We start from the raw sequence: 12417 nt of genomic DNA, 5'->3' as shown, positions 1-12417 counted from the left end.
TCATGTTATTATTAATTTTTTAACCTGCCTTTTCCCCCATTATCTAGTGAAAGAGGCTGAGTCCAGAGAAATGAGATAACATTAGGAAGAAAGGGAAGGAGTTTTAGCCTTCCTGTGGAGTTCATTTCCTGTTCTGTTCTGTTATGCTGAAGGGCTAACAAATTAAATTGAAATAGAAGATACTACTTTGAATAAACATTTGAGTTTATAGATCTCCATTGTTCTTAAGACGCTATTAAATAAGTCCAATAATTTTGTATGATTTTTTTCAGTGCTTATTTGCATAGACAGTGTCTTCTACTCATTAAAGCAGATTTTTTCAGCCTTACATATAAGCATGAAAAAAACTGATGCTGCTTTAAGAGTTGCATTAACTTTTGATGAGTGTATTTCTTAAAGCTGTATTTGTTCCTGTGAAAATCTGAAAAAAATACTAGCTAGTTTAGTGAGTACTTGAGAGGTGAGGTCTGAGGCACTTTATTAAATCATTTTTTAAGCATGCCCTGCCCTACTTTTCACTAGACTGGTTGTCCTCATTGGACAATGGAAATCTATCACTAAGAGATGTAGTTAGAAAGTGCAGTGTCACATGACCATATGACTTATGATGGCATTTGCAGCAGTTTCAGATGCTGTTGTTAGGTGATCCCACCTGGCCCTGGCATCCTGTTATCTTATTATCACCATTTGTGGTTGATTTTGCTTAATGGAAGGTGGCAGTGAAGATTGCAAATGGCAAACACATGACAACAGAGCACTATGCCCAAATGATGATCATGTGATGCTGCAGTGATTACAACTATGATGAACAGCCACAAGTCTCCTTGTTTAATGCCATCATAACTTCAAATGATTGCTAAATGAGTGGTCTTTGAATGATATATTGCTCTAGTTTTGTTTTGTTTTTATTCTTCATGATTAGGTTTTTAGAGAAAAGATTTCCTGAGAGTGTAAGGTATAACCAGGAGTTATCTTTTGTCATCAGTTAAAAAAAAAATCATTTCAGCATTCTTGCTATAATGAGAAATTAACTCTACTTCTCTAATACTTTTTTTTAGAATTTATTATTCACAGATGAAAGTGATAATTCAGAAATAAAAATAATTGATTTTGGATTTGCCCGATTAAAACCTTCAGACAATCAGCCTCTTAGAACTCCATGTTTTACCCTTCATTATGCTGCTCCAGAGCTCTTAAACCATAATGGTTATGATGAATCCTGTGACCTCTGGAGTTTGGGAGTTATTCTGGTAAGCATTTTTGGCATTTTTAAAGAAGTACCCAAGCATGAGTGATAACAGTATTAATGAAAAAAGTGAATTATATTTGATGTATATAAATGCTCAACATTAATGTTGACCAGAATATGAAATATTTCATTAGATGTAGCAGAAAAGACTAAGAAAAAGAAAGACTAAGAAAACCTTTATAGAAACAAAAACTATATCCAGCAAAATTATAATTGAAAACAAGGTCAAGTATTATAAAAATTAACCACCTGTCAGATACAGAAACATTTAGACTAACTGCCTGAAAATAATAAAATTAAACATATTTATCATAATACATTTAGTGGGTTTTTTTGCATTGGTTGCTAGGGAAAATGGGGAAACAATTCTGATTTCACTTGAATTAGATCATAAGACTGGTGACATATTTTGACCATGATTAATCCTTTAATTCAGTCAAATTTGAAATCAGTGACATAGTCTTATTTACAATTAAATTTGTTTAAGTATACTATCTTTGGGTACAGATCTCTTGGCAATGATTGAGAGGAAGCATATTTTGTCTGGATAGTCCATTGTTACAATTATAATAGCAGAGGTGAAGGACCAATGGCATTTTACTTAATCGCTTTTTATAAAAGATTAGAGTTTAATAAGATTATACTCTTTCTTGTGAAACAAGTTGACTGAAGCAATTATACTCTAACTTATGAAAACATTATTTATACTGCAGATAATCCTTGCTGAATAACTGGTTGGTTGTGATGTTCAATGTTACGATAGACCCTCCCGTCTCAAAAAATTTTGAGTTCTGAAACTAGTTCCTTTGTGGTCATGTGATCACATTTTGGGCGCTTGGTAACTGGCTCTTATTTTAGAGCAACATCCTGTGGTCATGTAACCATGATTTCCAGCAAAAGTTGGCCATTGGCTATAACGGATTTGTTTAACGCTTGTCATATTTGCTTAATCACTGCAGCCTTCATTTAGCGACTACAGTATTCACTTACCAACCACTGGAAAATAGATTGTAAAATTAGAGTAATTACATTGTGACTCTCTTAATGATTGCCACAACTTACTGTTGTAATTCCTGGCTTAATTACAGTCGTAAGTAGAAGACTACCTCTGTGTAAAAATGAACTTTAAAGTGATTAGATGTACAATTTGTTATTAGTGATATTTATAGTATATCTACACAAATATGATAAATAAGAACTGTATTTATCTGTAGTTATTGATTTAAAATATTTCTTTTTTTCTCCCTGAAAAGTATACAATGCTTTCAGGACAAATACCCTTTCAGTCTCAAGATAGCAGCATAATATGTACAAATGTTTTGGAAACAATGAAGAAAATTAAAAGAGGGGAATTTTCATTTCAAGGAGATGCTTGGAAAAATGTTTCTCAGGAAGCCAAAGATTTGATACAAGGTATATATTGATCACTGGCTTATCTAGTAATTCTTAGGAGTATTAGATAGACATACAGAAATTTTATTTTGTTTCATTGACCAATAAAAATACCTTCACTAAAATGAACAAAGCAAAGTTAATCCATAACATTAATGACTTCTTTATAAGTGAATTTACACACAGTGTAAATTTTGCTACTTTCAGTGATATAAATTATCCTGGTTATCTAATAAATAATGCAAATAAAAATTATTTGAAGTGCCCCAGAAATGTAAATAATAAAGGGATAAACGGCTGGTGGTAAATGTCAAGATAGACATGGCAGTACAAAAGAAGATGGGGGTATTAGTAATTTAACTCTTGGAAATTACTAAAATATTTGCTGAGGATGCTAGCACAATTTGTATAAATTAATAACTGAAAACTATATTATAATAGATTTCTGTTTCTTTAAAACAGCTTCATATTTTATTCTTTCAAGTTTTGCTTTTATAGAACCTAATTCTGATCTTCCAGTTTTCAAATTTGTATGTTTAAAAAAGTTTCAAGATTTGGAGTACATAGACATTTCTAAATTAAAATTAACAAGGCAATTAAACTTAATTAATATATTTCGTGACCTTTCTTTAAATAAAGTTTCATTGTAATCAATTTTCATAAGAGGAATATCAAAATATATACATTTAAATAAAATGAATAAATTTAGCCATTTAAAAAAAATTGCCAGTATTTAAGTTAACTGTTTATAAATGAATGTTAAATAAGTAACATTCAATAGGTAATGTTTGTTATTTTAAAATATCTAATGCATTCATACTAGGACTTCTCACAGTGGATCCAAATAAGAGGATTAAAATGACCAGTTTGAGATACAATGATTGGCTTCAGGATGGTTGCCAACTGTCATCCAACCCATTAATGACTCCAGACAATTTAGGATCTTCAGGAGCTGTAATACATGTCAAAGCAACTTTTAATGTAAGCTTATACTACCTTTTTTTTCTAAATGAAACTATATTTCTCATGTCAGCCTATCATTTACTTCAGGGCTGTCAAACTCAATTTCATTGAAGGTCACATCAGCATTGTGGTTGCCCTCGGTGGGGTGGGTGGGTGTGGCCTACTGGGTGGGCATGGCCAGCTCTACATCACTCGTGTCAAGGGTGCCTGTGGGGGCCTAGGCCGGAGTGGGGCAGATCTGAGGGTCTCTGGCAGAGGGGGGTGGGACTGGGGCAAGCGCCAAGGTATGATCCCCTGGAGGAGTCTCACTGTCCCTCTCAGGCTATGCGGGGGAGATGGACCATGGCACGAGCTGCCTGGAGCCCTGGGCAGTAGAGGTCAAACAGCCAGCCTGATCTCGAGCTCCCGCAGCACCAAATCCAGCCCCATTTCCCCAAGGGGACGCCCAGCTGCGCTTACCTCCTCAAGGCTGCTGCTGCTATGCTTGCTCTCCTTAACCAGGTTGCTCATGATGGGTACGGGGGCAAAGTCAGAGGGAGGCCTACTCCCTCTCCATGTGAGGAGACCCGGCTTTGTATCCAAAGTATCCTTAGCAATAGGATGGGAGACCCCCAGGATAGGCTAGGAGGAGGGGGCAAGGGGATGATGTAAGGGCAGCAGGGCAGGACTTCCCTCAGACCCTCCCTCTCCTTCCTCCCTCCTTCCCTCCCTCCCTCCCTCCCTCCCTCCCTCCCTCCCTTCCTTCCTTCCTTCCTTCCTTCCTTCCTTCCTTCCTTCCTTCAGGACAGAGTGGTGGGAAAATATTTCAGATGAGGGAGGGAGAAAAACAGGCAAGAAATGCAGTTGGGGAGGTGTCACCCTTCATGAGGAATGAAGAAATGCACCATCACCTGGAAGTGGCCAGCAAATGGGGATGCCATGAGCAGCGTGAGAGTTACCTGCGCAACGTCACCCAGGCAGCGGGATGCTCTCCTCACAGTGCCGAAAGGCTGAGCCGGGCGGATCCAAAGAGAAGCCCAACACTGCCCAGCCCCCAGCCTGCCTGGTTTCAGGAGGCAGCGGGGCTCTCTCCTCACAGCGCGAATCTAATGAGAAGCACAATACCGCCCAGCCCCCAACCCGGTTTTGGCAAGCAGCGGGGCTTTCTCCTCACAGCGCCAAGAGGCTGAGCCAGGCAGTGTGAAGCTGTGAGGAGAGCAACATTTTGGAAGTTGTTTGTAGTTGCCTTCTTTCTAGAGCTAAGAGCTGATTTCATCCCTAGGGCAGGAATAGAACCCATGGTTCTCCACTGGTTTTATATTCAATCCTAGATACACATAACCCTTAAAAAAAAACTTGTCTCTTTTGAGAGCCTACTCTTTGACATTCTCATGTTTAAGGTTCCTATTTAACTAAATTGTAGACCAAAAATTCAAATGTCTCTGAATTGGCTAGGTGTGTTTTGCAATTGATAACAGACAAAGACTATGATCAAATCTATCATTAGTATGCAGCACTCATAATAGACAAGGCCACACTTGTGGGGAAGCAAGAATGGAGCTGACAACCACAATAGAAGGAGCCAGTGATTGGATTGGCTCCTCAGAACTCCTTTTTAGATCAAGGAGAGAACTAGAATTGCCCATAGGTTTGCTCCATACAGAGTCTGTCAGCCGGAAAGATCATAGAATAACAATCTTCAACCAATTTGAGACCTCTAGGAGCTAGAAGAAAATCACCCTGCCTAAGCCATGATTTGTACCTTCAAGAGATGCTAGGTTTTCCTACTTTAGGAAGTTGCTTACTATTGATTTTCTAGATATTAAGAACCTTTTGAAGGGATAGTTTCATCACAGGAAGAGTTTCTTTCTACAGGATGAGATAAGTTTAAGAATGTTTATGGATTAAACAGAAAAAATAATAATTTTGGGATAAGAACAGAAGGATTAGAATGTTATTGGAAAAGTAAAAGCTAATTTAAAGGGCTAGATGGACTTGAAAGAATACTTTTTGTGCGTGTTTATAAAACAATATGTGAAGATTTTGAAATTAACTAAGAAATACTCTTGTGGGAATTTGTGCTGCTTGGAAAAAAAATATGATAAGAAGAGACTTTGAAGGTTGACCAGAGGGAACCAGAGAAAACTAAGAATTGTTTTTGCTATTCTAAATAGGCTTTTAACAAGTATAAAAGGGAAGGATTTTGCCTCCAGAATGTGGACAAGGCACCTCTTGCAAAAAGAAGAAAGATGAAAAAGACAAGCACAAGCACAGAGACCCGCAGCAGTTCCAGTGAAAGTTCTCATTCTTCTTCCTCTCAATCCTATGGTAAAACTACCCCTACAAAAACACTACAGACAACACATCCTATAGACAGCAATAAGTCAGAGAATATCTTTCAATTCTCTGATTGAAGATCTGTTCTCTTGGATAATAATTGAAATTTGCTGATGCCTGTTCTCTTTTGAATACAGTAATGAGATATGTTTACAAATTGCCCCTTCTAATATTTTTGTTTCAGTCTGAGGCCTGTGTTGAAATACCACTGCGACTGTAACCAGAATCAAAATTCAAAAAACAAAAAAGTGATATAAAATGTTTCATTTTAATATATGTGCCTCTCCAACACTTTTTAAAAGATGTCTATAATCCAATGGCATAATCCTGCACTCAAGAGCCTGTATGTATGTATGTAATATACATACATACATACACACGTACACGGGCGGGGGGGGGGAAGCTGAGAAAGACTGAGAGGCTGTTTTCTATATAAAATATATTTTATTGTGCAAATTTACAAATGCATATATGTGTGTCTGTGTGGATTAAATCCTCAACAAAGATGTGTTTCAATATATTTGCCAGAATCAAAAATAACATGTTTCCTTATATGCAGAAGCTATTTTCTTATGCAAAACATATACACAAGCCACTTGCTTAGTATATGAAGAAGTCCCTACATGACACATAAGCAGCAACTTAATTTATGTGATAGCTTGGAGACTATATAAAATTTTATTTCCACTTTTTTCTAATGAGATAATACTATTTGGGATTTTAAAACTTGACTTGGAGAAAGATTTTTCAAATATAAAAATTATTCTGTGAGACTTTTATATTCCTTTTATCATGTGGATCAAAAAAACCAAGCTAAGTATGCTATGATATGTAATACATTAAAATTGGCAATTGGGTTGTAGCTTAATATTCAAGAGATTTTTATTCTGTATCAAGCATCTGTATGGTTGATATTATAATTGTATTTGATAAGTAACTGAATGATATTGTGAGTATTTCTTGGAGATGCTGTAATTTGTTGTACCAGATTCAATAAGAACTATAAGCTTATACTATTTAATCTTGCAAGACATTTTTCTGATATTTTCATGTCTAGACATAATGTATCTGAGTTTGCCTGTTTCACACTGGGATATACTTTAATGCATGTACGCATTGGAAAATTAAGAGGATATTTTGTCAAGCACTGTGCTTCATATCTCTACACTGTTATTTTACTATAGTAAAATTTTCCACTGTAGTTATATTTTGGATTCATAAATATGGATTTTCTGATGCATTTTTAAATGATAATATTTTAAACTATGAAGCACGATTTATAAATATATGTAGAGTTCTTCCATAGTTCACATGCTGCAGTTCTGCAAAAAAACAACAACAACAACTATAGAAGTAGTCTTACTGGGTAATTAGTGAGGCAATTTGTATAAAGTTAAGCTTGTATCTATATTGGCATTATTAGACCTCACTTAGTGGATTTTAGAAACACCTTGCTATTTTGTAGAATGAACAATCCAAATTCTATGCAAATACTCCTTTTCTATAAAAACTATTAACTTCTTTACATAATCATATCTATTTCATAAATCTCTTGCATACTTCTTTAGGGAAACTGAAAAAAAAACCCTAGAGAAGCCTGAGAATATTTTCGTGAAGAATTACAGAGAAATAACATAATATGAATTTTTGTGTAATTTACTGGGTTTTTGTGGCCATCTTAATTTCAAGATATGTAAAACATAGAATTAGACAAGTTTTTCTATCAGATATATTTTGACTTCTACACTGTTATTTCTGTAAACTATGCATCCAAACTTGGACAGGACAGTATCTTGCATTGGTAACTATTTAAATGGACTTACGTTTTTTGTGTGAAGTAGCACAACTTTGAGTTTTAAAGAAATGAATTTTTTAGCTTTCAGTTCTCTGCACACTTTTTCGTGAGTATGCATCATTGAACTCCATGAGATATTTCAATAAATAGACATAGGATTGGGTTGTTAATTGTATACATTGATATGTTACCTAGTTTGATAATCAAATGTTTGCAAGAAAACAACCAAAGCTCAGAGAGCACTAAGGACCCCATAAGTTAAACTTTGCAGCACAATATTGAAAACTGAACTGTTTAGATTATTCTGATCTTTATATATGCTGAGAGCAGAAAGATCTTAATTAGATTTACTTTCTATACATATATATGTAGTTCATTTCAAACATTTTTCTTTGGTAATATAGATAAGCATCTTGAAGAGGAGGAAATGTGTTCAGAAATTACATAAACATTTTACTATGGTGTGCCACTTTCCATTTCAAAATGAAGATGGAATAAAGCATATTTTTAAATAAAATGTCAATCTTTTAGAATTTTAATTCTGATACAACTAAATTTATACGTAGTATAGACAACTTATTTTTAATATCTAATTACCTTTGAGAAATTAAAGGGATTTTTTAAAATATCAAAATTTAAAAATTTGGTAGGATGTCATGAAAATCACAGAATCATGGTTTCATATTTCTCAGGAAAAGGATTTTGTATATATTTCCATTGTTTCTTCCACAGGCAGCTATTGTGAAAGCTTGATGAACTATAACTTTATACTATTAGAGAGGGGATTTTCCTGAATAGAAGCATAAGTGAGTGTAAATTGCATATTATTATTATTGATCTTATATTTATTCATATATTTGTACTATATTTAAAAGTTAATTATTTACAATATATACTTTAGTATATCAGTATGTATAATTATCTAGAGGAATAGATACAGCAATAACAATTAGAAATTAAATGGTACATGTGTAGCTATGTTTTCAAAGTTCTTTTATGATATTATATTTTTCACAATCGGATCCACATATATAAACCAAATTACTTCTTGCTATTAATAAAATGATCAATGCAAGAGTTAAACAACATTCCTGATTTTTTATATGCTTTATCCTGCTAGTGGAAAGGTAAGACATTAGGAGTTGCTGGATAAAGCCTCTTTATGTTTTATATCATTGTTGGGGATTAAACAGCTTATGCTGACTGAAATGATAAATTCGTGATTTTTATTTTTTCTCTGTTAAAAAGGATAAATCTTCAGCGAGTTTAGCAGATAAATATTTATTACATCCTTTCCCTAAAAGTTTACTGCATTATGCTATTGATAACTCAGGTAATAATTTATTACCCATAAAAATATTATTCTCTGACTTTAAAATTTTGCACCAGGCAAATAGGCATTAATTGTAGTTAATAAACACAGGATGATATACCTGCAAGATTGGTAGAATCTCAAGTTTATTATAAGGTGTGCTTTGTAATATTAGTAATAGAGAAAGGTGGTGCATACTTCAATAAAGTCAGAAATACTGCATTAATTATTCACATTTATTTTAATTTTAAGATTTATTTAATTCAGATTTATTTTAATTTTCTTTTGTGAAAGAAAATCTCTTATATAATAAAACTCTATAGACTAATATAGCATAGTGGAAAAAATTGATTTGAAAATTAATAGAAGAATTTCGAATAAGGCTGTATTTAAAAACATTTATACATTGAAAAGTGTTTGTTTAAACAAATTACTTCAAATAAAGAAAGCATCACATACTTCTTTGTTTAGACTTCTCAGATGATTACAGTGTGATTGCTCATTTTATGCACTTGGAGAGCAGGAAAATAATATTGCTGTAAAAGACAGATACTTCTGTTGCAACATTTATCTGCTATTTTCTTTGGTTTTGCATGGTAGATGAATGTACATCCAATAATTAAAAGTTAGCAATTAAAATAGAATAATTGTCTTAAGGTGCCACATTGGCACTGATTTACAAGTTTCTATTAGATGCTGTTTTATCTCATCCTTCGTAATTTCTGGAATAGGCACAACTAGCAGAAAAAATACTCCATCACAAAGTCTGCTGCAAAAAAATAGAGGACTTTCGACAGTAGTTCTGAAGTGGCATTCAGAGGCTGCAAGAAGAGAAGGGAAAAAGACACAGTGCATAAACTGAAGCTGTTCACCTGAGATGGAATTTAACTCATACAATCATTACCTAGGAAAATTGTACATAAGGGTGACTTTTCAGTATATAGATAATTATACTTAACTTCTCTGACTGTGTTGGCTGGTTACTCCCACCAAGATTTGAGGGTTTTTAGGATAACTACCGGTAGTTCCTTGAAACAATTTCTTGTTAAATTTGAAAGATTGTTTAACTCTTAATTTAGTTTTTCTTGTTAATTGATTTATTTTACTTTCTTCAGAAAATTAGGTTGCCAGTTTAGGGTGTATGTATAAGGTGTTTCTAAATCTCAGTCCTGGTTCACTTGCATGGATTATGCATCAATTAAGGATAAGTGTTTTATATGGTGATTGTTTTAGTAATAGATGCAGGGGTTATGTATTTAGTCAAACAAAAGAACAAGAATGAAAAAGAAGTACTCCAAGATAGGCAATTTATTAAAATACGAATTTAATAAATACAATTTATTAAAAGGTTAAATAAGAGGAAGAGCAAATCAGTCAGTGGGAGTGTTCTACTAGCAATATAAAACTTTTGGAGTCAATTAATTAAATTCTTATAACTATTAACTTATAACTATTATAACTAAAATTCCCCAAATATTTCCTAGGGTTTTGAGATAAATAATGAGTGAATATTTAAAATAAAATGTCATGTTTATCCATTGTTTTACTTAAAAAAAACCTGTATATTGTAGGTGCTGACTCTAACATGAAGATATTATATGAATTCCAAAATAGGAACCAGTATATTTTTTTTTCATTTTTCATCCAGAGACAGCAGTTTCTTCCATAACAGGTGGCCTGATGAGAAATATTTGAATGAAGTTCTACTCAGGTGATCAATCTATTGTCAAATGAGCCTGATTCAGAAATGTCTGTTAATATTTCTTTTTAATTTATTACTTTGTGAGGTTCCAAATAGATAGCAGAAAATAAGATAAAATGTTTTTAAAATGCAAAAACTTTTAACTATTACATCTTATTATAGGAATTTTATTCATTTATTGGGTTCTTATTGAATATATACTTTTCTTCTAATATAAATTTAATATATATACTATAAATACATTTATTAACATTTCTGCCTGAAGTGTAATATTTATATGGTTTATATACAAAAAATAATAATCATTTAAACTATTGGGATAACTTCATTCTAGCTGGGCTAGAACTAGTCTTAACTTATGAAGATTGGAACAGGGGCTCTTAAAGATTTATTTTGATGAAAGAAAAATCCATGTAGTTTCTCTTTTTAGTTGTGGCTGACTTTATGTGTTATGAGCATCTATCCATAATATCCATAAACACAAACTTTAGTGGATGCTTTATTGTCATAATCAACATTGCTGCTCATCAGTTCCTCAATTAACAAATTTTATATTTACTGGAATTGTCAATATTAGACATAGCTATATAAAATAATAAATATGCATGCATTTTACATGTGTTTTAATATGTTTACCATTTGGCAAGTCTTTAATGGGTTGCATCAACTTTAGAAAGAAATCAAGTTGGAATTTGTAATTGTCAAAAAATATTTTTACCTTCAGTAAATTTGCTGAAATGTTTTTGTGTGGATTTTATGCAAAAAGCAGTACACTGTGTATGTATGTTCAAATATATTTGTTTTACTTTCAAAACAATAAACTTGACTATGTATAAAATGTTACAAATTTAATTTACTGAATTATTGATGGATATTGGTCTTGCAATGCACACCATATAAGTATTAGTCTTTGTTACCTTTTTAAGGAACACTGTTGGGATGAAAACTACCAATGGCTTAGTGCAAAAGAAATACTGATATGCTACCCAGAAAGGGATGCATTCATCACATCTTCTCTTTGGCAGGGAAAGGAAGCTGCAAAGAAAAATAAGCAGAAAGGATAAAAGACTACTGCCCAGAGACACCACCAGAGCAAGGCATGTGATCACATAAAGGTGCCATAAACAATCATCCCCTTTCCAATCCAGAAGTCTAGGCTGTTGGAAAAGTTGCAAACCCTTGAGGGCTAATTTTTAGAAGCCGCTGATCTCATCACTAAGGTTTTCTCTTTGGTAGTTCCTTGATTAAGGAACTACATTGATCCTTGATCAAAAAAATTCTCATCAAGGAACTACCAAGAAGAAAACCATACCCTCATGAACATTGGCGCAGAGCAAGCTACTGTGTGTAAACAGAAAGCAAACTCTACATTTCTTTGCATTGATGTTACATAGTTGGGTAATGAAGCATCTGAAAAAGCTCAGAAAGCACCGAGAAATCTACAGTTCAACCCTGAACTACAGGTACTCCCTTCTATATTTTCTATTATCTGTATGATATAGTTCTATTACCCAAGCACTAGAACAGACATGTTAAACTCGCAACGTCACGTGACATTACACAACATATTGGCACTGTTTCCCATTGCCGGCAACGGGGTGGGCACGGCTTCTGCGTGATGCGTCTGGCCTGCGGGCTAGCAGTTTGACACCCCTGCACTAGAACAACTAGAATAGAGTCTGTCCTTG

At 33.7% G+C, this 12417-nt stretch overlaps 1 protein-coding gene across 2 annotated transcripts in view; it reads left to right on the top strand.

Moving 5' to 3' along the window:
- RPS6KA5 (ribosomal protein S6 kinase A5) overlaps positions 1 to 10417 on the top strand; it is a 42388-nt gene extending 31971 nt beyond the window's left edge. Inside the window, exons 14-18 of one of the 2 annotated variants that reach the window (XM_039346941.1) lie at positions 1059 to 1250; positions 2503 to 2662; positions 3465 to 3622; positions 5758 to 5911; positions 8448 to 10417. In XM_039346941.1, coding sequence (XP_039202875.1) covers positions 1059 to 1250; positions 2503 to 2662; positions 3465 to 3622; positions 5758 to 5911; positions 8448 to 8509 — 726 coding nt within the window. In that variant the 3' untranslated portion in view covers positions 8510 to 10417. Of the gene's footprint in view, positions 1 to 1058; positions 1251 to 2502; positions 2663 to 3464; positions 3623 to 5757 lie in introns of both variants that reach the window. The other variant, XM_039346939.1, reaches the window with a different exon arrangement.
- The last annotated feature ends 2000 nt before the right edge of the window (positions 10418 to 12417 follow it).

Source organism: Crotalus tigris, unplaced genomic scaffold (genome assembly GCF_016545835.1).
Source record: "Crotalus tigris isolate CLP2741 ecotype Arizona unplaced genomic scaffold, ASM1654583v1 scf7180000018040.1558517, whole genome shotgun sequence".
Taxonomy (NCBI): Eukaryota; Metazoa; Chordata; class Lepidosauria; order Squamata; family Viperidae; genus Crotalus; species Crotalus tigris.
This window is presented reverse-complemented; position numbering and strand designations above follow the sequence as displayed.